The 23,532-nt window shown below is 48.9% G+C and overlaps 9 protein-coding genes across 9 annotated transcripts; 3 read left to right on the top strand and 6 right to left on the bottom strand.

Annotated features, from left to right (window-relative positions):
* The first annotated feature begins 520 nt into the window (after nt 1-520).
* Nucleotides 521-3,526, top strand: EI90DRAFT_267264 (uncharacterized protein). The gene is made up of 5 exons (XM_039053442.1): nt 521-785; nt 836-1,840; nt 1,894-2,612; nt 2,667-3,367; nt 3,435-3,526. The coding sequence occupies exons 1-4, from the start codon at nt 570-572 to the stop codon at nt 3,106-3,108; spliced, it is 2,382 nt and encodes a 793-aa protein (XP_038918908.1). The 5' UTR covers nt 521-569; the 3' UTR covers nt 3,109-3,367; nt 3,435-3,526.
* On the top strand, nt 2,749-5,206 carry EI90DRAFT_267384 (uncharacterized protein). Its single transcript, XM_039053445.1, has 6 exons — nt 2,749-3,367; nt 3,426-3,918; nt 3,977-4,381; nt 4,431-4,571; nt 4,623-4,745; nt 4,800-5,206. The coding sequence occupies exons 1-6, from the start codon at nt 3,053-3,055 to the stop codon at nt 5,075-5,077; spliced, it is 1,755 nt and encodes a 584-aa protein (XP_038918907.1). The 5' UTR covers nt 2,749-3,052; the 3' UTR covers nt 5,078-5,206.
* EI90DRAFT_3047330 (uncharacterized protein) lies at nt 5,129-5,902 on the bottom strand. The gene has a single exon (XM_039059543.1). It carries the CDS (start codon nt 5,858-5,860, stop codon nt 5,336-5,338), a length of 525 nt encoding a protein of 174 aa, XP_038918906.1. The 5' UTR covers nt 5,861-5,902; the 3' UTR covers nt 5,129-5,335.
* Nucleotides 5,903-9,091: 3,189 nt separating this feature from the next.
* EI90DRAFT_266267 (Alpha/Beta hydrolase protein) lies at nt 9,092-11,037 on the bottom strand. The gene is made up of 7 exons (XM_039053424.1): nt 10,669-11,037; nt 10,278-10,478; nt 10,108-10,168; nt 9,846-9,993; nt 9,664-9,792; nt 9,499-9,601; nt 9,092-9,401 (listed from the first exon to the last, which is right to left on the bottom strand). The coding sequence occupies exons 1-7, from the start codon at nt 10,799-10,801 to the stop codon at nt 9,145-9,147; spliced, it is 1,032 nt and encodes a 343-aa protein (XP_038918905.1). The 5' UTR covers nt 10,802-11,037; the 3' UTR covers nt 9,092-9,144.
* Nucleotides 11,038-12,489: 1,452 nt separating this feature from the next.
* Nucleotides 12,490-16,287, top strand: EI90DRAFT_3120104 (uncharacterized protein; the record flags this gene model as incomplete). The annotated part of the gene is made up of 5 exons (XM_039063277.1): nt 12,490-12,660; nt 12,724-12,875; nt 12,931-13,081; nt 13,136-14,731; nt 14,779-16,287. 5 exons carry the CDS (start codon nt 12,490-12,492, stop codon nt 16,285-16,287), a joined length of 3,579 nt encoding a protein of 1,192 aa, XP_038918904.1.
* Nucleotides 16,288-17,186: 899 nt separating this feature from the next.
* EI90DRAFT_266109 (uncharacterized protein) lies at nt 17,187-18,073 on the bottom strand. Its single transcript, XM_039053420.1, has one exon. The coding sequence runs from the start codon at nt 17,876-17,878 to the stop codon at nt 17,402-17,404; it is 477 nt and encodes a 158-aa protein (XP_038918903.1). The 5' UTR covers nt 17,879-18,073; the 3' UTR covers nt 17,187-17,401.
* On the bottom strand, nt 17,640-18,724 carry EI90DRAFT_266629 (uncharacterized protein). Its single transcript, XM_039053431.1, has 5 exons — nt 18,273-18,724; nt 18,075-18,215; nt 18,007-18,027; nt 17,827-17,953; nt 17,640-17,737 (listed from the first exon to the last, which is right to left on the bottom strand). The coding sequence occupies exons 1-4, from the start codon at nt 18,593-18,595 to the stop codon at nt 17,875-17,877; spliced, it is 564 nt and encodes a 187-aa protein (XP_038918902.1). The 5' UTR covers nt 18,596-18,724; the 3' UTR covers nt 17,640-17,737; nt 17,827-17,874.
* On the bottom strand, nt 18,725-19,912 carry EI90DRAFT_266126 (uncharacterized protein). Its single transcript, XM_039053422.1, has 3 exons — nt 19,635-19,912; nt 19,147-19,580; nt 18,725-19,095 (listed from the first exon to the last, which is right to left on the bottom strand). The coding sequence occupies exons 1-3, from the start codon at nt 19,716-19,718 to the stop codon at nt 18,855-18,857; spliced, it is 759 nt and encodes a 252-aa protein (XP_038918901.1). The 5' UTR covers nt 19,719-19,912; the 3' UTR covers nt 18,725-18,854.
* Nucleotides 19,913-21,409: 1,497 nt separating this feature from the next.
* On the bottom strand, nt 21,410-23,417 carry EI90DRAFT_3120102 (uncharacterized protein; the record flags this gene model as incomplete). The annotated part of the gene is made up of 8 exons (XM_039063276.1): nt 21,410-21,734; nt 21,791-22,034; nt 22,100-22,349; nt 22,413-22,577; nt 22,644-22,854; nt 22,914-23,012; nt 23,065-23,275; nt 23,345-23,417. 8 exons carry the CDS (start codon nt 23,415-23,417, stop codon nt 21,410-21,412), a joined length of 1,578 nt encoding a protein of 525 aa, XP_038918900.1.
* Nucleotides 23,418-23,532: the final 115 nt, after the last annotated feature.

The following is a 23,532-nucleotide window of genomic DNA, read 5'->3' as shown; positions in this document are numbered from 1 at the left end:
TCGCTCACTAATTTCAACTTCATGGCTCCTCCGGAGGAACAGCTAAGGCAGTGGACACCCGAGCCAGAGGGTACCGATGCTCTGACCCAAGAACATTTCATTACTTCTCCATTGAAAGTGATTGTGACATCCGTAACAGACCTAACTCTCAGCTTGCGGGACGTGACGGAGGCTTGGACGCTCCTCTTCGCGCGTCTCCGAGCTCGTTTTCCTTCTGAACTTCCAGTCGTACCAGCTTTAGCACCCCTCAAAGCGAATATCGACGCCGTTCTCAAAGCGGCCCACAGGGACGTCGAACGGGCGTTGGTTGATCCACTGCAAAGCAAACCGAAACCTCAGCATGATTTGAGTAAAGATGTCCCTGGGCCCAAGAAGCGCGGTGGAATGACGGAGTTCGAGGTCACTTATGCTCGAGATTTATTCATGCTTTCGAACGCCGCACTGCGTTTTGTCTCACTCATTTGCTGGGTCCCACAGCTATATGAATGCGTGACAGGTATGGCAATTTATATCTCGCCACATGCACACATTTCTAATGCGCCTATCTAGATGAGCAGCTCAGCCAACTGATGGATGTGATCCTTCGCATCTTGGACACCTCGACACTCCCAAGCAACACACCTCGAAAGACTTATGGTCTGGCACTTGCTATCCTACAGGTCCAAAGACTCCCAGAGCGCATCCTCGGCCCTTTCGTAGGGCGCATCTCGTCGGCCATCCGACGAGGCCTTGACGGCGAATACGGAAGAGAGGGGAAGAAAGGACCTGCATGGGAATCGCTTGGAGTGAGGATTGTGTATTTTACATGCCCTGACAACACTGACATTACTCCCAGGCCTTGCAGACCCTGGCTGACGGGGAGATTATTGCCTTTCACGAGCATTTCCCCCAATTGTTTAACTCATTACTTTCTTACCTTGTTTCACCTTGCTCAACATCCCTTCGACTCAAGGCAGCTATTGCGCTCGGTGCTCTGGGTCACTACTCTCTTTTGCATAGAATTGAGGGATTGGTTGTACCCGTAATGAGAGCTAGTGCGGCTCTTTCCCCCGTCCTCACTACTGCGTTCCAAAAGGGAGGTCTGGAAGGGGCTTGGGCCGTCACCGTCCTTGCAGCGATTGTGGCCCTGACTGGTTACCAATTTCATCTCAGCCGAAAATGGATGAAGACTTTCATGCACTGTTCTCAGACTGGCTTAAATGCAAAGAAGGATGTTGGTATGAAGTTTGCATCACGAGCTTTATGGTGTTTCTTGTTGTGGGCTTGGGAAGATGGACACGCACAAGGAATCGAGGGTTTTCAGGCAAATGACGACACTGGCCTAATGATTCGACAAGCCAAACGCACACAAGAAGGAAATATCGCTCCGGTAGTGCAGGCGCCCTTACTGCAACGTCCGATGGGAGCCTCACTAGTTGCGGCGTTCATTGGTGACGGTTCTGATCAGGAAGCCGTTGCGACTGGCATCTCGGTTCTCCACGAAATGTTCGTCAATCACTCACCCCTGAACATCGAGCTTCTCTTCCGCTTGCTGGCCTTTTTCGTCAAAACTGGCGATGAGAGGATCGACCTGAAGATTGGTGAAAGTGATGTACCGTGGAAGTACAGCAAGCTGGTTTGCACCCCCATTCTCAATGGTTCCCTCATTGCAAATGCAGATATGAACTCTTTTATACAATCCGCCAAGGACATGTTGTCGGATGACGCTAATGGTTCCATTCGGTTAGCAGATGTACGCCCCCTGGATGGCGAGGAAGTCACCACCCATTGGGACAAGTTAATGCGTTGTTGGGACACCATGTTCAAACAAGGGCTGGCGTTGAGTGACTCCAGTATTCAGGTGCGCATCGTTAATTTACAGTGGAAATGTTGATGTGAAATCATGATCCGCAGTCTACATGCCATAAGTTATGGGTTGCATTGGTTAAGGCCCGGGTCTCGGCAGCTAGCACTCTGGTGGAACGCAAGGCTCTCTCGCGATCGATGGTTGACAGAATCGCATCTTTTCTTGAGAAGTCACCGTCTGAGTGGGCCCCAGAATCTGCATTATCCATCGGCGCTAGTCAGTGCTCGATATCAGCGGCTAGCGCAATGTTCAGCGCTCTTGTGCATGAGGCAGATAGCGAAAAATCGTTTCCTAGTTTTCCTATGGATCTACTCGACAGGGTGGTCCAGACGAACGTCAGCCTCAGTACTCCCGAGATCAGAACTCTGTGGCGAGACTTTATTGTGGGTATTGTCCGCGTCGGGTCGGAGGATTCTGCGTTTTTTGAGTTTCTCCGCAACCGCGTCCTTGCCGAAAACTGCGCTAGACGTGCCCCGCCGCAGTCCGGTGCAGTTCAAAAAGCCGTCTGGGGAAGTGTGTGGGACTGCGCGGTGTTCCTCGTGACCCAGACTCCGTTGGCCGAACTCAGCGTCAAGTGGGAGGACATTGTATTGTTGACGCAGTGTATTCCGTTTTCTGACGCCGATCCGAATGTTGAGTGGAGCATCATTGAAGCCCGTTGGAACACAATCATTCAAGCCGCAGTCGAACGTTGCGATCTAATCAATGTTTCGCGGGCCTGTCTAATCGAGAAAGCCGTCTCTTGCATCTCGCATCAACGCATAGGGTATATGTTTTCGTTCATTGTTTACCTTGGCATTCGGGGCTCATTCTTTTCCAGGTTACGTGGGTCAATGAAAGCGTTGTCTCTTCTATTTTCACTTCTGGAGAATAACGAAAAACGTACCCTGGACGCGTGTAAAGATGAAGACAGGACCCAAGGACTCTATGATTTGTTCAACAAGCTCGCAGGAGGGGATGCACTGACGACAGCTTCCTTGGTTCCCGAAGGCTCAAGACATCTGGAAGCTGTTCTAGACTGTATTTCAGTCATTGAAAGAGTTGTGCGAACAACTCCTCCAAAGTTTGTGGTATCTAGACTGTGTAATTTGCAACCTGGGCTTCTCCCATGGCTGCGCGATGAGCATGCAGTTCTCACGGAACTCCAATATAACACTGTGGTAAGTCAATTCGGAGCCCTGGGACGTGCTGTCACCTATTTAACCAATGACACAGATTGCCAACTTCTACTCCACATCTTTGGAGGCGCTACTAGATGCTGAATCATCAGCCACAATATTGCACAAAATCACTCCGTTCCTCGTGTCAGGATTTGTGCGCTTGCCACCCCCGCTTCTCTGTCCCAATGCCTTCGAATCTTTTTGGACCGCAAAATATAAGCCTATTACGGACGAGCTAACCAGGGAAGGGTACCAGTATCCGGAAGAGTTGAAGGTTTGCCTGCGCTACTTTATATATAGCGGTTCGGAACATGAATCGTTCGCTGTCGGGTTATCTGCGGGTATCGAGAGTATCGATGAGGTGCGTCACTCAGGATACCATATTCAATCATACTTAACCCTCTTCGCTGAATCCTAAGGTAAATGAGGAGTCATTCGTCCCTGAGAGCGTGAATGTTGAGGCCCCAACACGCTCGAGCCCCGATCACTCTTCCTTGGTTGCTGATGACGCTGAACGAATCGCGAATAATCCGGGGTTAGAAAATGCAAGCTTTGTACCAGAGCATCAGATTTTGGTGGCGAATAGCAGTTCTAGCGATGTCCCAGATGATCCTGACATAGCGCGTATCATATCCACCGATCAACTTCCTTCGTCACCTGATGACACTGGGAGACTGTCGCCAGCCGTGATCAGTTCAGATAAAATTGCGGACGTCTCTGTTCCATCTCTTCTCGGGAATCCAATTAGAGGGCATCAAGCTTTGTCATCCCCAGATGGTGTTTCTGATGAAGAGGCTGAAGCGAATTCCGTCGCAACATCACTGGTAGAGGGTGAGATGTTCAGTTCTCCAAAGCCGCAACAGAGAGTGTATGGACCAGGATCGTCAGGCAAGCGAAAGCGGGGATTATCAGGCAGGTTCTTCATCAATTATCACATCAGTGCATTTCTCATTCCTCCGCTCGTCATCAGGCAAACTGGCGCGGAAGAGACATAGGCCTCGGAAATCTGAGGATACGAGTAGCTTTATTGCGTCACTTGTTCGCGGAACGATGGGACCATCGCCTCACTTACCTGCCGTCAAGTCGCATTCTGACCGCCCTCCAGAACCCAAGCCAGCTCCTAAGGCTGGTCATGCACCAAAATTAGATCTTGTGACGCCTACAAAAGTTGGTAGCAATGCTCCCGAGAGGCATGGCAAGGTGGAAGTGGAGGTGCCGAGGTTGGTTCAAGCATGGAAAGGTCACAAGGCTCGCTCTTCGTCGGTATCTAACGAGCCCTCCCCCTGCTCCTCTCCCACGGATCATCGAAGATCCCAACGTCTCAAGCGCGATCTATCTGCGTTAAATGTCAATGAGGAAGTATTGCCCCAAACTGGTCAGTACTTTCTATTCCGCACCAACGATCACCACTGATTTGTGCGCAGATGGTAACAAAATCGGGCCACCCCGGCCGAAGCGCCATAAATCCAGCACGGATATATCCCCTCAGCGACAGAATCCGCGCTCTAGGAAAAGTAAGAAATCTTTCGCGAGTGGGTCCAGCGATGTCACTTCCCCTCAGAAAGGTCAGTAGATATTAGTTTATCGTGTGACTCGTATTCCAATTATGTCCGCAGGTCCTACACCTTCAGTCAACAGTGAAACACCTCAGATTAGAGGACCGGTATTACCAGCGCTCGTTGACACTGTTATTTCGCCTGAGTTGAAAAGGAATGAGCAATTAGACAACCCTTCTAGTGGTGAGCCCACCATGTTCTGGCGGCTTGTAACAAACATCTTCATAAAACTGCCAGATGACTCCACGCAGCCAGGGTCCAGCCCCATCAGGAGTCACGTCCAAAGGCGCCTTTCCCGTAACAACTCTTCAGGACTTCTGGGCCCAAAGTCAAGACTGAATGTACATCGCGTCCCGGCCCCTGACAGCATAAAAGATGCTGCACTGATCCTTGCAAGCACAAGCAATGAACAACTAGTATCCATGTCCGCCGAAGAACTGCGCCATCTGCGTTCACTGATCGACGGTTTGGAGGGGAAGGTGCAGAATGCCCTATCATCCAAAAGTGATTCGTGATTTCGTACTGCAGCATGTTTCGTTATATGTTCCACGCATCCTTTCTTTCTCCTATCGCTTTGCTGGGCATGACTTTTCATTATTGCAATATGTATGTACTTCATCGCATGCGTCCAAGGACGAAATTCAATCAAACCAGTCAACTGCATAATGCCATAAATCATCACGATCATAGTGAACGCCAGGCACAAGTGCTTTGCGGGACAAGTTGTGCTCGTTGTGTGCTGCCAGAGCTAAATCGCATACCATTCAAACACCTTATCGTTTGACATCCTTCGGATGCCTTCGCCGTAAACCAGCACGACCCAACAGTAGCTTCCTTCTCGCGTTAAATAATCTTGGCATCATTCGACGAAGAGGGCCTTCCTCCCCCTCAACATCATCATCCCCTCTTTCTAGTAATGACGAAGGTGCACCGAAGCCCCCAAATTCAGCCGCATCTCCTGTCCCTGAGATCGTGAAGATAGCAGCTGGGACAAACTCTCCCTCATCTGAATCTCGAGAGCGCGATCGTAAACGTCTCATACGACAGAGATCTACGTGTTCTTCGAGGGCATCTTGAGCGGAGTACGAGGAAGAGGGTGACGTGGGACCGTAGATGGATTCATCACACAAAGGACAGGTTTTAGGTGGTTGTGGTTCGGAGAGGAAGGGACTTTGGTGGATGGCGGTGTCGATGATAGAAGGGGAGGAGGAAAGAGAGGAGAAGCTGAAGGTCGGGGATGGGGAGCGTTGGCGACGAGGATGGGCGTGATGCGGAGGGATGACCATTGGGACGGACATTTCTTCCAACCGATGCTTCTGGTGCACTGAGTTGCGTGAGATCTGGCTACGCGTTTAGTTATGTGTGTGTGTGTGTATATAGGGGTGAAGGCCTAGAATAGGGATCGATGTAGGGAGATCGGCCCAGGTCAAGGACAGAGGGGGCCTAAGCTGATTGCTTACAGTTGTGTTATGTCGGGATCTCAAGGGTTCGAGGTTATTACAACGTGACACAACTGAGCTGTATTGCAAACTGAGCGCTGCTCAGTTTAAGGGGGGAAATGATAGGGACGATGACGCGTTTTCACGACCTCGGCGCGAAAACGGTAACAAGCAAATTATCGAATTTTTCTTTGGCGTTCCGAGCTTGAACGTTGTCCGGCGTGCACGCGTACAGTTACAGAGAGTAAGGGGCCTCCCTTGCGAGATAGCCAGTAGTTTTATATGATTGGGGGAGGAGGGGGCGTGCCAATATTCCCAAATTACATACTTAGGGGTGGACACGTGTGCTCGGTGAGGAGATCACGGAAGGAAATCGATGGCGGTGACCCACGAAATTAAGACTAGCAACATGGTTGTTACTGTGAAAGATTGAAAGCGCAGCGGCACTGTTGCTACGCAGAAACAGTAACGGCGTTTCCACAGAAAGCGTGAAGACCGCCCCCTCTATGTGTGTATGAAAAGAACGGAATAGAGCCACTTTTAATGTTTGGCCCTAGGGCCAGGTATATGCTTGCGCCGTAAGGTGCATTTAAGTTGACCACGAGGGTAGAGTGGGAGGTGTGGAGCAGAGATAGAGAACCCCACACTGGCATAGTGCGAATATCAAGGTGAGATCATAGAACAAATTTGAAACCATAGTAGTTTCTTCTAGCCACCGATGCGGATAAGACAGGTCACTATCATTTCGAGGGTGTGCGCGCACTTGTACCGCTACGGCCGGGGTTTCCCAGGAGATTATTCAAAGGGAAGACTAATGGGTGCAAAAGCTGCACCTTGCAGCTAGCGAGATGATACACGTGAACGCTGAGCTGCTTCGTGGAGGCAAAGCTTTCTTCCTTCGTGGCGCCGCTGTTGCACCCCTACACCAGCGTTGCGGAGCTCGGAAGGAAACAAGGGATGAATTGAACCGCGGCAGTAACATGAATAACAGTAGTACTCCCCTGCATGAGAAAAGAGAGGGAGCAAGGTATGTGAATGCCAATGTGGAGAGTCGATTACCAGTGCGCTTGCAGATGGGGAAAAGGTGGGATGAAATACTTACAAAGAAATGAATAGAATTACATAAAAGCACTGACGCGACAGTGCTTAGGTGTTCATGTCAAAGAACTGTCAAACAAGAATGAATGCAAGGAACGATCCGTCATCTGTGTATGTGTATCGATGCATGCGAACAATAGAGGCTAGTAACCTGCCTACGAACAATCGCGGTCCCTCATCTCTACATATACTGTACCATTACATATGTCCCACGAAGATTTTGGATTGAATTGATTTGCACCCCATCGGATGCCGTGGGAATGAACTAATGGTGGTTATCCCCTCAAACTAAGTTGATTTTCTTCGGGATCGATCAAACATAAGGATTCCTGCTGCTGCTGCTCTTTTTTGCAAATAGGACTTTCCGTGCCTCGTAGTGCAATGCCTCCGTTGTATGCATTCGGCCTGCACTTGAACGATCCACTGAACTAAGCTGTCAAATGTATCCATTGGCCCACGCGCGCTCCAAGTTCGACCCTCCCTATCTGGGTCTGCAAATTGAGTGTTCACGGCTACTGAAAGGTTTATCTGCACCCCCGATTCATTTTTCAAGCAAAAGTCTGCATGTACATGCTCGTTGCTTTCTCGCGCCCGCGCCCCATTACATATTTGGCAACCAGGTTCAAAAAAAATCCCACTCGCAACCCATTTCGTCGCCCAAAACTCACTCGTGGAGACTTGCGCCACTGGTTGGTGACCCCCCTGTCGGTCATTCCGATGTTAGCCATAACTTGGGTTGGACATACTTTTCGCAAGTAAGGATGATAGAGATGCGTCCTGAATCCCGAACGACAAGCATAGCAGAGGCATGATGTACTGCCCAGCATGGTTACAGCGCTGGCGCGATGTCAGCCCACTCAACCCACTGGATTGGGCAATTATGAGCCAATCACTCTCTCACTGGCAGCTTCTCTGTCTTAGTGCTATAGCTAGATTTCCCCCTCACCATGCTCCTCATCATGCACTGTTGCATGTCGGCTCTTGCCAACCTAGGTCAAAGTCCTGCTCAGTAAGGGGGAGGAAAAGGAATTGATGCTGGTGACCTGGCAGGGTAGTCGAGGGTGCGCATAAATCAATTTCTCTGTCCCCTTGCATGAGTTCGCCTCTGGTGTTATTGATGAAAATAATCATACTAAAAAGGTGACGCGGTGGTTCCCATTGCCGGGATCGCACCGAAAATATGAAGGGACGGAACTTTTGATAGTGATAGATAGTTCGAGGCTGAGTAATCAAGTGCGGAGTGAAAGAAGGATATCGATCCCCACCGGCATCTTTGCATGCATGGCTCCGCGGCTCGTGAGTCGCACAAGGAAGCTAGGGGGCACGCGATATCGAGCTTTCCCAATATGATCGAAGAGGCCTTCCCAGTGGCGACTCCATGCATTTGACACAATAATTAACCGCAAACAGCCTCAATTCGGTACGTTACGAACTCGGATATTCCCAAATCCATCCCATCCCCTTGCATGGGGGCCATGCATGGAAATGGGGAGAGTGGCGGGCTTTTTCGCGTCAGTCGCAGTTATTACACTTCATACGGCAACGCTACATATTATATAGAAACCCTTTGCGTGCACCCGTGCAGGGACCTCCACGCAAAGAAGTAAGGACTATTTCAACACACGTATTTGACGTTCAATTTCTGGAATTGTATGATTGGCTCATATGCCGCAAGATAAAGGTAGTTAGCACCTTTTCCAAGAAAGGGAGAGGAGGGGGGGGGAGGGAACTAGTAGTACATACAAGAAAGGACATTTGGCACTTTCTTTCAATGGTTGGAAAAAGAAAAAGAAAGAAAGAAAGAAAAAAATCGATGACTCCGATTACGACACGATGCCTAACCACTCGACCGCTTCGACTTGCTCTTAATCCATTTCGAAACTCGATCAATCAACCCTTTCCGATTTGGGGGAGCTGGAGACGGAGCTGGAGCCGTTGAAGACGAAGGTTGAGGTTCCTGCACAGGCCCAGCTAATCTTAAAAAAAAGAGGTAAAAAGCGAATCGTTAGGAAAGAGAAGGAAACAACATCATCATCAAATCAAAGTCAACAGCCATACATACCCTTCGATTCCGTCGAGACGGAACTGGAAGAACTGATCCCCTTCTCCTCGACCCATTTCAAAACTTGCACTGCAATTTCCTTGGGCTGTTGTTCGAAAGGCCAATGACCCGTATCGGGATGAATGATCGTAAAGTTTTCCGCGAGGGCCGCTTGAGCTTTGAGGATGGGTGGTGGGTACGTCGCTTCGTGGACGGGTGAGATGGATAAGAATGGGAGAGTTAGACGTGGGGAGGTGATGGCTGTGTGTTTTTTTTGGTTTTTGTTCCATGGTAAATAAACAGATTTTAAGATGAGTCACTCCGTTAATTTTTTTCTAAATAAATAAATAAGACGTACTTTTTTCGGCTGCGACGTTCACTTCGGACGTAGCTGCCTTAAACCAAAGGGTAGGACCTTCAAGTCCATTCTCTGCCAAGAACTGCACGATCGTCTCTTTATCCTAATGACAATATTATTCATAAAGACGATGATGGGGATCAACTCGATAAAAAAATACTATACCTCCTTAGACAGCCAACTTTCATGCTTACGATGTTCCTCTTTGATGTGGGTCGATAAAGCATTGACGGGCGTTAAGTGCGTCTTCCATTGAGCTGGATCTCCATAAAGTAACGAAACGAACGTTTCCAACTAAAGACAAAAAAATGAATGAATGAATGAATGAATCGATAGGGGAAACGCACATTCTCGTTCAACTCTTTTGCAGAATCTGGATGTGCAAAGTACTTGATGTGACCCACGTTCTCGTACCCCAAGATGGGTTTGAATTTTTGGAGGAGCAAATCCGGGTTTAGACCGGTTGGAGCAGGCGGGGCGTATGGAAGCGAGGCACTGTGTTGGTAATAATTAGTCAATTTAATTGGCAAGCAAAGAGAGAGAGGAGAGGAGAGGGGAGGGAGGGAGAGGGGCGATTGTGGTAGTGATCGAGCAGACTAGAAGACGTACAGGACGAGTCCGGTGGCACGATCGGGGTAGTATTGAGCGAATCTAGGAGCCAGTGCGCCACCTAATTGAAGAACCCCCCCAAAAAAGAAACATTCGAAAGTTAAATAAGAAGGGAAACAACCCCCAAGCCACTCACGATCGGGCTCAGGAGCAACTTGAGCCAAACTCACCAAAATCATGACCTACAAGGATCACCTTGTTGACCCCTTCTTTGTCCAAAATCTGAACGATCTCATCCGATTGAGTCTTATAAGCTAGAGCGGCCACGTCGGTGGGTTTGTCCGTTTTCCCGTATCCTTTGAGTTCAGGGAGGATGATGCCGTATCCCTTGGAGGTGAGCTCGGGAACGAAACCCTTGAAGGTGAATGCGCCTTTTTGAGTTTGTGTGTGTGTATTTTGTCGTCGTCATTTGCGGAGGTTGGTTTTAGTTTTCGAGCCCCGCAGATTCGAATATAGTTGTAATGGGGATAATGCGAATGATGTCAGATAAACGTAAGACAGTGTTTACTGTTAGCATTGTGTGCTGATGATAATCGAGAAAGAGGTAGGGGAGGTCATTACCTGTAGGGAACCCATGAAGGAGGAGGAAAGTGGCCTTGCCGGCGTGAGATTTAATGGAGAGATAGTGATAGTTGGTGCCACTGAAGACGCCCGTCTTCCAACCTGGTTGTTTGAAGAAAGGATGATTAGACATTGGTTAGTTGAGTGTGGGATAAGAGAAGAGGGGAGATGTTGAATGTTGGCTGAGGGGGGGGGGGGGTTATATATAAGCCAACGGAAGGATGGATCCGCTCAAGTAGTGGAGTTGTATGGCAGAATAGATACTCAATGGGGTAACAAGAAGCGCAACAGTTGGTTCCGACAAACTAGCAACCTTTCAGCCACACATAGCTCATATACTTTGTACAGGCCCAAACGTCATTCCGCCTCCAGGGCAACCCATTCGGGGCCAGAAGAATGTATATGAGAAATGAGAACGAAAATTCAGGTCTTATTTCTTCCATCGCAATAGTACTATGGGTGGCGATGAGAGATCCAGTTCCTGGCGCCAAAGGAAGAGAAGGTCAACAGCATCGATCGAGGGCACGTGTCTCTACAACTGAATAAGCACAAATGTTGTGTTTTCACGGGCAAGTTTTGCGTGTGAAATTTCATCCGAGCGCTTATCAGAGTGTGGAGGTATTACTCAGGACATATATGGTCTCCTGCAGCGGTCCCGAAATTAAATATTTTCGGGAGACTGGCGGCGTATAAGCGCCTAGTTGTGAACTAAGTATTGATCCATAATTACCTAGCGGCGTATAAGCGCTAGGAAAGTACGTACAATATTAGAATGTCTATGGCTACGTTCCAGATAAAGGGAATCTCACCTCAGCTCCGCTGCTGACATAACTCTGACAGCTGTCAACTCTCCGATCATGACACACCAGCCTCTCATTGACGATGAGGGAAAAAAGGGGGGGGAGACACATAAGTAAATATTCCGGCCATTTGGTAAAAAGGCGGCCATCGGATTGTTGTGGAAACATTCCTTGCGCCCTTTCCACCGTTAAAGCTGATGGGAACTATCAAGGATTGGGAGTAAAGTGGGTCAGGAGAGTAGTCACTGAGTATATAACCCCCGCGGAACGATAGATCCGCTTGGTGAAGGGTTAGAGGACGGTGGCAGAGTTGTATGGCAGAATACAGTCGTACAGACCATGGGGGAACGTCCGCAACGAACAAAGGGATTAGAATCCGGTCCAAAGCGCACAGTTGATCATCACAAGCCTAAGAATCCACCCGATCTTTCATGTGGTAACTGCCCCACACCAAACGCCATTCCTCGATCTACATGACAACCCGTTCAACCAAGGCAACTAGTGGCCAGTAGAAGATTGTTAAAATAGCCGTCATAGCAAAGGAATTAGAGATCGAGAACGAGATCTGAGTTAGCTTCACTCCTGACGTTACGATACTACGATAGCGGTGACATAGGAGGAGGTCGTATGGCTGAATGCTGCATCATCGATGGTCCCCCTTCAGTGGTACTGAATTGTTCCAGCGCGAAAGCGTGGTCAGATTACTATACCGTATACATGTGAAACTTCGTTTTGCGCGCTCAAGTACCTCCCTCACTTGTTCCAGCCACTGCCAGACAAATGGTTTCCTGCAGCGCCCCCGAAATACACGCGCGCACATGGCCGTATGCTATAGGAACTTGTTGCGATCATCCACCCATGACATGCCACCGGGATGCGGGAATTCATTGATATTGGATCAGAGGTCCCTATCGTGTCCAGCCATCAACGAATTTATGATGCCCACTCATAATAGTCTTGTGGCTTGTGTGTTGCTGTATCCAGACTTGTCGCTCCTCCATCCACTTGTCTGCTATCAGCCATGTCATTGCGACAAAAGGCTGAAGCTCTCAAGCAGAGAATCGATGGTCTCCTCGTAGCGGGTGGTGACGCAGCAATTTTAATCCTCCGAGTCGTCCATGTTACAGCTGATTGGTGCCCCCCTCTAAAGAGCGCGACTGGCAGTGCACTCTTCATCTTCGATGAGACAAAGGTTGGGAATGATTTGTGTTTGACCATGAATGAAAGCCGCTCACGCTAGTTTTGCGCCACGTAGAAGTTCAAGGAGAACAAGAAGGAATGGGTTGATCTTGGTCAATATGCGGTCGACGCCGTGGCCGAGGTGGTTTCGGCCATAGAATCCTATGATACGTCAGCGGATTCGGAAGGAGAAAATCTGTGGGTGGAGAGTGCCACAAAGCTTAATGAGTAAGTCGTATTTGTTTTTGGTGGTCTTTGGCATCATACTTACAGGGAATCCCAGCGCGCTACAGAGGATTAGGTCCGAAATCGAACGAAGACAGGGAAAGGCAGAGAAACGGCCGGGTTTAATAAATGTATTTTCGTGCTTGCGAGACGCAGGACGGATTGATGACCTAAAGAAAGATCTTGACAAGGCATTGGCATCGTTTCAGGTAGCTTCCTTCATAATGTCGTCCCACAATCATTCTGATTTTCGGCCAATGCAGCTTAGGACGAACTTAACGACTGGTGTCAAATTGTCGGCCATAGAAGGTGGTGTAGACCGTTTGCAGGGTGACACAATTCTCGGTAGTCTCCGGTACCCTCATATTGCCCACGATGATTCCACTCAGGCGTGCCTAGATGGTACGAGGGTTGACCTCACTGAACGTATTATGACATGGTGTCGTAACACTGGGGATAGCGAGAACCGGTTAATGCTGCTGACTGCTGTAGCCGGTGCCGGCAAGACTTCCATTGCACTCACGATAGCAGAACGATGTGAAAGGGAAGCTACCCTGTTACTACGTTTCTTCTTCAGGGAAGGTGAACAGCCACGGCCCGATTTCTTATTCAGCGGCATGGCTAGAGCTCTAGCAGACCGTGACCCGGTTTACCGCACTTTCATTACCTCTACTCTTCGAAATGACCCCAGTCTCTCCACGGCTCCACTCACCACACAATTCAAGAAACTGGTGGCTTCGCCTCTCCACCGTAAACCTCCATTTTCCGACCGTCCTTTGGTGGTTATCATCGACGCTTTGGACGAATGTGATGAAGGAGCATTTGAACCCCTTGCTAAGATTCTCCGCGAGGAAGTGCCCAAGTTACCACCTTCCATAAAGTTTTTTGTCACATCGAGACATGTTGATCTTGTTAATCGCTCCCTCTTACGCCATGTCTCTATCGACCATCTTACCATTGATCTCACGGACGCCACAAACGTGCAGGACTGCGCTGCATACATACGCTTCCAGCTACAAGAGCTGAAGGATTGGCATTCCGAATTGCGGCATAATCTGCATGACGAGGATAAAACAGTACAGGAGATCTTAGAACGAGCGGGTGGCTTGTTTATTTGGGTTAGCACCATCTTTCGCTACATGAAGATGGCCAACAAGGACCCTATGAGGACCCTAGAAAGCCTTCTAGGCACCAGTGCCAAGCGACCAAAGGTCCCTGCTGAGAGAATGATAGATCTCTTGTACTCGAGCATTTTGAAGAAGTGTAATTGGGGGGATGAAGATTTTGTGCACGACTACCCAATCGTGATGGGAGCAATCTTCGTTGCAAAGCAACCTCTATCTGTGGCAGCCTGGGATACGATTTTGTCACCTTTCCTCAAGTCTTCTGTTCGATACGCGGTGGCCGAACTTGCTCCTCTCCTCTCGGGGGTTGAGGATTCTTACATTCCGATTCGCACCCTACATCAATCCTTCCGCAACTTCATCGTGGACCGGATCGATCCCCACTCAATTGACCCTGGTTGCAATCCAGTAGATCTGGGGGTGGAGAATGCTAGGATTGCCCTGCGATGTACCGAGATTCTGAACCAGGATCTTGGCTCTGTGGAGGGCCTAGGATTGATTGAAAACATATCCCAACGAGATGAAGTGCCGTGCATTCCCTTAGAGAAGTTACCCGAGCATCTTTATTATGCATGTCGCCACATTGTCCACCATCTCAGTGAAGTCCAGGAGCCATCACAGGAGCTCAATGGGTCAGTTAGCACGTTTCTGAGTCAGGAAGCAATTCCGTGGGTGGAAGTCTGTGTGAGAACGGAAGGTTACATTAGTGTCTCGTTACTCCCTGAGTGGGTTAAGGTATGGTTTATCAATTGCGTTAGTGAAATCAGCTTACGATCTTCCAGTTGACTGTTGACCACAAGTCAGAAGATGCTGCCGGCGCACTAGCCAGTGTGCTAGCAGGGCTTCCAGAGAATTTAGTATTTTTTTCAAGGTTCCAGGAGGCATATGAAGCAGCAAACGATTCTGTCGTACTTTGCCGTAACCTTGTTTGTGTGGACTCAGAGCTCTGTACCCCATATTTGGCCAGGTCACTCAACAGCACATGTATAGCTCTTTCCGGGCTCGGACGGCACTTAGAGGCGCTCCCATTCATGGAAGAATGCGTCAAGCTCCTCCGGCAGCTAGTTGCTGTTAACCCAGGATCATACACCCACTGTTTGGCCATGTCACTTAACAATCTATACGGTGCTTTCGCCCAGCTCGGACGTCACGCCGAAGCGCTTCCATTCATTGAAGAAAGCACCACACTTTGCCGCCAGCTAGTTGTGGTTCGCCCCGGATCATTCACCCCAGATTTGGCCATGTCACTCAACAATCTATCTGTTGCTCTTTCTGCCCTTGGACGGCACTCTGAGGCACTCCCATTCATTGAAGAAAGCGTCAAGTTCCGCCGCCAGCTAATCGCTGTTCATTCAGACTCAGGATCATGCACCCCGCATTTAGCCATGTCACTGGACTATCTATATTTGGCTCTTTCCAATCTTGGACGGCACACCGAGGCACTCCCATTCATCGAAGAAAGCGTCACACTTTACCGCCAGCTGGTCACTATTCACCCAGCATCACACACCCCGGATTTGGCCATGTCACTCACATATCTATGTGCTGCTCTTTGCAATATTGGACAGCACTCCGATGCCCTTCCATTCATTGAAGAAAGTGTCACACTCCACCGCCAGCTAGTTGCTGTTTACCCAGGATTGCACACCCCGAATTTGGCCTTGTCACTCAACGATCTATATGATGCTCTTTCCAAGCTCGGACGACACTCTGAGGCTCTTCGATTCATCGAAGAAGGCGTCACCCTCTACCGCCAGCTAGTTGTTGTTAACCCAGGTTCATATGCCCCGGATTTGGCCTTATCACTCAACAATCTATGTTTAGCTCTTTCCAAGCTCGGACGACACTCTGAAGCACTGCAATTCATTGAAGAAAGCATCAAAATCTGGCGCCAGCTAGTTGCCATTAACCAAGGAGCACATACCCCAGGCTTGGCCAGGTCACTCAACAATCTATATGACACCGCTCTTTCCAAACTCGGACGGCATTCCGAAGCACTCCCATTCATTGAAGAAAGCATTAAACTCTGCCGTCAGCCAGTTGCCGTTAATCCAGGAGCACACAACCCGGATTTGGCCACATCACTCAACAATCTATATGACGCTCTTTCCGTGCTCGGGCGGCACTCTTCAGCCCTCCCGTTTATTGAAGAAAGTGTTAGAATCTGGCGGCAGCTAGTCGCCATTAACCCTGGAGCGCACACCCCAGATTTGGCCATGTCACTTAATAATCTACGTAACGTTCTTTCCAATCTCGGGCATCATTCCGAAGCACAAATGGTTTGCATTTGAGCGATGCAATCCTCCTACTTCCCCTTATCTCTTCCATTTTGCTACCTGCACAGTGGCTGGTAAGCTTGAATTGGATATCTAAGCAAATAGAGATAAGAGAAGAGGGGGATTGGATGAGGCGTGTGCCTTTGGCGTCAGACTGCTGTCACAACAGAGTTGTTGATGTTGGGGAGAGTATATACAAGCCAACAGAATGGTAGATTTGCTGAACTATTGTCGATGTAGAATTGTATGGCAGAATAGAGTAGTACCGACCATGATGGTGGAGCATATCCGCATGAACACAAAGATCAAAATCCAGTCAGAAGCACCCAGTTGAATCAAATAGTTCACCTAATCCTTTCATCGGATAACGCAGTGCCATTGGCGGCAATTCCCGATTTATAGTTGAAAACATGACATGTGTTGAAAAGTAGGCATTGCTTCCTGGTCGTTTGCAACTATCAGGACTAACAAGAGTACTCCCTTGTGTGCTATAAAGCCTTTCGCTGGGTCATCTCCCCAGAACCCCTACATGCCTCAGGCTCTGATGACTGTCGAATGTGTCACATTACCGAATGGGAGGACAACACGGTACAATGACGTTCATGCAGGCACCACTGAGCTTCGTCGAGTGGCTCTTGGTGTATCCGGCCTGTGTCCATTGGGGACTCTAGTAGCTTCTGGGTCGTGCTATAAGGGGTAGAGAGAGAGAGAGAGCTCAGAGGGCGTCCATGTTTTATTATCCTGTGTGTACATCTGGAGACGAATGAACCATGTTGATCAGTATATAGCGTCACGCATTCCGTGATTGGAAAACGTGGTTCCTAGATCTGGGCTTGATACGCAATGGATAAATCAACCACCCATCCTTTCCTGGCCTCCACCAAGCCTCAATCCGCCAGTGGACAGAACCAATATCTACTGTGGGAAATAGCATGGAAATCTGGTTGTCCCCGCCATTTCCACAGGCGTGTGCTGCATGGTTACAATGTCATGCAGAGATCTTGCCCCGCTTGAATATCCCGATCTCCGGCTGAGCGCTACATCACAATTGCCTTATAACCAAGCTAGCAATTGCACTCGGAAAACAATATTAATGATAAATTTGGATGCAAATGATAACAGTGATGTGTCAGTGCTCCTCCCCAGTGAGCAGATGTGCTTCACAAAAAACCTCATCATAACCATACCCAAATGTGTCAACAGCCCCAAAAAGCCTTCCTAATGTGTACCACCCCCTAAAATGTTCCTCAAATGTTTCCTCATCGCCATCAGGGTCACCAAAGAAAACAGCAGGAGGAAGGCCTTCGCCTCTGAGCTCGCTGAGGAAGCTGGAAAGCGTCCAGTTTCCAGGAAACCAGCACACGGAAGAAGGGAAAGGATCCCACAAGTCGAACATAGACCCAATGCGAAACAGAACCACCTCATCCTTCCCTATTAACAAAGCTTCAAAGTCGCCATGGGGGAGCTTTAGAAGATTGAGCATTTCAGAATGGTGAGAAGGGTATGTCCAAGGAACCCAGAAACAAAGTTCCTCAGACCGACGTCTTGACCAGCCTCTTAGTGTGAACTCTTGCGGCACAGACGAAGGTGGTGGAGATCCCATCATTCCCCACTTGTATGATGATGGGAAAAGGATGTCTGGGTGTGGGCGCCACCCTCCAGGGACTGGTGGCAGAAAGGGCTGGAAAGTACATCAATAGTGGTGATGCGAGTTGAGATGACAACTCAACTTGCAGTTCCATATTACTTGTGTACCTGTTCAGGGTTAGCAATGGTTATGAAGAAAGGGGGTGCACACTGACTTAAAGTCATTCGGCGGTGGGCATAGGGAGTTATCTGTAGGAAGCTCCAGATATGAACGTAAAGCTAAAATGGGATTCTTCTGTAATTCCCGCGGGATATTCGCTTTCCCATTGATAAACACTGAGTTCTCCCCTAATAGTCTGTGACACGCAAACACAGTGAGCACCACAAGGGGACCAGCAATGATTATCACCTACCCAAAATCAACAAGCCATACACTTCCCTGGGACGTTCCAATTGTCATTATACCAAGAACATCATCAAACGACAAGTATAAACCACAGTCCCAGCAATCAGGTCCAGGGAGCTCCCATAATACCTGAAATTCACCGAGTCGGTCCTCTTCTATCGAGCAGGCGACAATTCTTGGATTATGAGGGGACTCATTACCAGAGAAGAAGACACAGCTCCTGTTGCTGGAAGCGATTGCGAGATTGCGAATCCATGGCCATCCCACGCCTAGCCAATCGTACCCCACATAGGATTTAGTCAGGGCCATTGATCCAGTGTCATTATCCATGTCCAGCTGACAGAGTGTGAAACGTTGATCGGCGTTGCGAGCAATCAGATGAATAGTGGAATGGCCCGGATCTGCTGTGATCCATGGTTGGATCTGGAAGAGGGTAAGTTCGAGCTTTATGACTTGTTTGGGATTGATGCAGATGGGAGGCTTGTCCAACACGTCAAGTCCGTATATGTGGATGGTGGAATATTTGAAGACAATGATATCAGATTCCGTAAAAACTGCAGTCTGTATACGTTGTGGCTGAAACAGTGTCTCAATTCACGCCATCAAGCAAAACTGAAATGCTTACAGCAATATCATCGACTTTGGAAGTGAGAGTGTATGTTGCACCATCCATTCTGGCAAGCGTTAATACTTCCGGCTCAACTGAAGTAGCAAATAGAATAAGGTCATTACGTGCAGTAAGTGGCTCAGAAGCAGCGTCGTATGTCCTCAGATGAGTGAGCGTGGAATGACCACCTAATGCACATTCTAGCAGCTGAGAACTATGATTGCTGATATCAAATGTAAGTAACACCACACGGATAGGATCGAACGCGAGTCACCTGTACGAGACGACAAGAATAGGTTTATCGACATCAGTTTGAAAAGAATGAACGAGCCCCGAGCATACCCATCCGCCAGTAGAATGGAAATCAAGTGGCCGACGACGATGATCGTGGTGGATGTCCCAGAGCTCGAACGTTCCCTGGGTAGATGCGAGGAAGAGCCAACGGCCTCCGTATAGAGTGAGCCATGATATAGAATTAGCATTGCATTGAATGTTCTTAAGACATCGGGGACGTAAAGTCCGCAGGTCACGATTGCGCAAGAGACGAAAAGTCCGAACAGCCAGGCGCTCCAGAACAGCTCTTGGTGAGGCGCGTAATCCGCTGAGGTGCTGTGGCGTCCACAAGCCTGCTTTGGCAATGTTCTCATTTATCCAGGCAAGCCAAAATGCTTTTGAAAGCGACATCCAATAGAAATGCTTTGAGCCACACTGGAGAATCATCAAGGCTTCGCAAATAAATATAAGGGCATCCTGGAGATTTACCTTTCTTAATGAGAACACATCATCAATGGTTAATAATGCACCAAAGGCGATGAAAATGTCTTCTGGAATCGAATCTGGGTGCATTACACTCGGAACTTGTATGAGGTGACGAGCCGTAGATGTCAAGTGAGGTTACAACGGGTTGCCTTCGGTAGACAGGATTCCAGTTTTTATGACTTCGTAACATTATATAGATGCCTGCGGTGGTCGTGCAGAGTCGACCTAACTACGTTTGACGCGGGAGTCTAAGGTCTGTGATGAGACACGTGCACCCTTGACATGTCTCATAATATTGTTGTCATCATATAGATACGAACTCTTAAAATGAATCCATCCATCCATCACCTGTCTCACGCTTGCGCCGCTCACAGGACCACTTGCGGGACGGCATGCAGCCTCCGTACTGCCCATCCCTAGCCCATCCGCTAAAGTCCCTCTTGACGTTGCCTGCCAGCAATTCAAATAAGCGCGGCCCATTGTCTTGGTTTGCACGGTGCGGATGGCGTGGAGCGGATCAACTCGGCAGAGGTTTGAAACAAGTCTGGACCTGCCGCACAGAGAGGGCTGGAATGCTCCTTCCTTGCTACCTGCTGCTAGCCCCGGAGTGAGATCGGGGCAAACCGCCAGACTTCAGACTAACACCTAAGCCCTACTCCCCCTGCCCGAGCCGCTAAGCTGCCTGCCTGCCGTTTTTCAGCTCGCTGTTTTTGTGCCTCTCCCACCTCCTCGCCATCCTCATCAGCAAACTGCTCACTGTTAAATCAATTCACGATCGTGATATCCCCCTAGTCTGTAAACAGTCCTCTTCGGGATCGAAGATGATACGCAGCTCTTCCAAAACTCAAGGGCATCGCTCTCCCTCTCATCGGCCCGAGATCACAAGACTCTCAATACGTCGCCTTCTGATGCTGCCTCCGTCGTCGCCGCTTCCGTTTCCAATGTAACCATGTTGGAACGGGACTATCGCTGCGGAACTTGGGGGTACCAACCTTAATCTTGAACCAATCTCATTTATTAGACCCGTCTCATCTTCCAACTCTCCCTTCCCTCCCACTCGGTGCTCTGTTACTTACACGAACTCTTCCACTCCTGAGCGTACTATCTTCATAGGTCACACAATGCCACCCCCATCGTTCGCCCCAGTGTAACTGAAGTAGATAGGAAGATCTCCATCAAGTCGGCGAACGACGATCAAGCCGATGCACGCACGAAAACAGTCAAGGGTGTTTCATTGGAGAGGGCGTAGCGTCAGCTCATCGACGGGCGACATGTCACAATGACTGTTGTCATCGCTGGAGCTAGTGCATTTACTGTATCCGAGGCAGGAAAACTCAGATGGGGGGAGATGTAAATGCTATATAACTTAGAAATTAAATTATTTTTTGAAAGCTGTAGATACGACCACATGAATGAACTATAGCCCAGAGCGTTTCACAGCAAGGAGTGTTACAACCCTCGAAGGATCCACTGCGCGTACCTCACTTATAAGGGACACAGTAAACGATAGCAAAGACGGTAACGCCTCGGAAGAATTCTGGGTTTGACACGGCCTGCCTCACTCGCCGTTTTGGTCTGAACACCATGCCCTACTTGATCTCAATAATCCCTTAACTACTTTCTGCACATAGGCTCCATTGGGTTTGAGTGCCCAGATATAATAATGAATGCAGATTCAGTGCTGCAGTTAACATTCATACAAACCGTGAACGCCCATCATGCAATGGCAAGCAGGGAAACCCTGGCCCCATAAATTGCCCTCCTTTCGAATAACAAAGCTACAACTCCTGTTTGGCACCCCTACTCGTCTTGCCAGCAGCACCGCTCAAACTGCTAGCTTTCTCTTTCTGTTTTTGAGTAAGGTATTCCTGTCCTTCATGTCCCTTCCCTTGCACATACTCATATCCTTCCTCGCCCTTCTCCGAGGCATACTCGTATCCCTCGGCGACCTTCGTCTTGGTGTATTCCCTGGCGTCGTGCGCAGTGCCGGTGAGAAGGGAGAGAACGTCGGCCAGGCGCTCTTCAACAGATTCTGCACTATGCGAAATAGCATCGCGAATCTTCTGGAGTATCTCCTCAACACGATTACTCGTTCGAACCCATCTAATTCAGTCTGATGATGTGAACAAAAAAAGCGCCGAAGAAGCGTTATGACGCACCGGATACGGACTTCATGAAGAAGGCTAGGACGAGATGTCGGAACGTATGCGTCGTCGACACCATGGGTGCGGAGGTAGGCGCGGAGACGAGCATCTGGCCAAGTAAGGTACGCAGCGACAGTCGTAGCAACGTCTGTATACTTGTCATTCATCAATTTGACGAGTTCGTCACGCTTGACTTGGGCATCCGAGCGAAGATAACCATGTTCGATGAGCCAGCTCCTCAGCTCGGAATCCGTCCAGCCTTGATACGAATAAAGTTATGATTAATACGCGCGATGCGCAGATTGGGCAGATGCGAAATCTCACCACCCCAAACAGTGTCAAGTGCGGTCACATAATTATCTCTGATAAGCCTTTCAAGCTTCTCCCTTCGAATCTGGGCATCAGACTTGATGACGTTGTGATCGATGAGCCATTCACGGAGTTGAGACTCAGTCCAAGAGTCATATACATTGTCCTTGGCATTGTAGTAGTACTTCTCTGCAGCTTTAACCAGTTGGTCGCGCTTCTTCTCCTCGTCAGTGCTGACGAGACCACGAGAGTGAAGCCAATTGAACTGTTAAGGAGCAGATGACATATCTGTGAACTTACGGTCGCTCGATGACAAAGAAAGCCTTACGAGACACGAATCACTCCATGCACTCCAAATAGGATCCGAGACACTTAAGTATGCCCCCTTGACCTTGGCAAGAAGCTCATTGCGAGTGAGCTCAGAGGTTGGTTCAATAACACCTTTCTCCTCAAGATACAACCTCAGTTGATTGTTGTCCCAAGTCGAGAAGACCTAATGACGTCATTAACCGACGCCAAGGGTCAGTGATCTCATACATGTGAAAGCAAGATTTAATACATAATCCTTTGTGTCGTCAAGCCTCTCTTGAGTATAGTCACTAGCGTCCGAAATGATGGACTGGATAGCCTGAGAAGCAGAAGACGGCAGAGAGGTTGCGGTTTGTGACAGACTCGAAATTGTCTTTTCGGCTTGGTATCCCTTGGCGCCGTAAATGGAAGTAGAGACTTTGTCAGCGAGAGAGGAAGAGGCAGATTGGTAGGCGCGGTATCTGGAGAAAAATGTAGCTAAGTTTCAAAATCCTGACGAGGAAGTGGTTAGAACTCGTACTGTCTGTAAGCAAGCTGTTTCAACTTGTCAAGCGGAGAGGACGGAGGAGGAACAACGCCATGTTTTTGAAGCCAATCACGAGTTTCGCTCTCAGTCCACCTGTTAATGTCGATTCCCCTCTGCGCGACACATGAGAGATAACATAACGTACGAATCGATAGAGGATTGTTTCACATTCTTGTAGCGAGCCGCGAGGTCACCGAATTGCTTCTGAGTCCACTCTTGGCCGGCATACCAGTTTTCTCCGACGAGTGTCTGAAGCTCTTCTTTTGAGGATCCCTTTGGCACCCCGATTCTGTGCTCATTGAGCCAATCGTTTAGTTTATCTTGATCCCAATCAGACCACTCCTTTGCGGGGGAGGCTGCGGGAGGACGAAACTAGGTTAGCGCTGCAAACACGTTTCTTCAGTGAGGGCGCCACTTGAACTCACAACCGGTATTTTTCGAGAACCAATTGGCGTTCGCGGTTGCGACAATGAGGAAAAGCGGTATGAAAACTCTCATGGTGGTTGTCCTCGATCAATGAGGTGACTGAGGGGGGGGTTAAATTTCACCCCATTCTTATAACGCCAACATCCATCCTCAACGTCATCGAACCAACTTCCGAATCGAGGGAATC

This window comes from Cantharellus anzutake, assembly GCF_015039405.1.
Source record: "Cantharellus anzutake strain C23 chromosome Unknown EI90scaffold_12, whole genome shotgun sequence".
Classification (NCBI taxonomy): Eukaryota; Fungi; Basidiomycota; class Agaricomycetes; order Cantharellales; family Hydnaceae; genus Cantharellus; species Cantharellus anzutake.
This window is presented reverse-complemented; position numbering and strand designations above follow the sequence as displayed.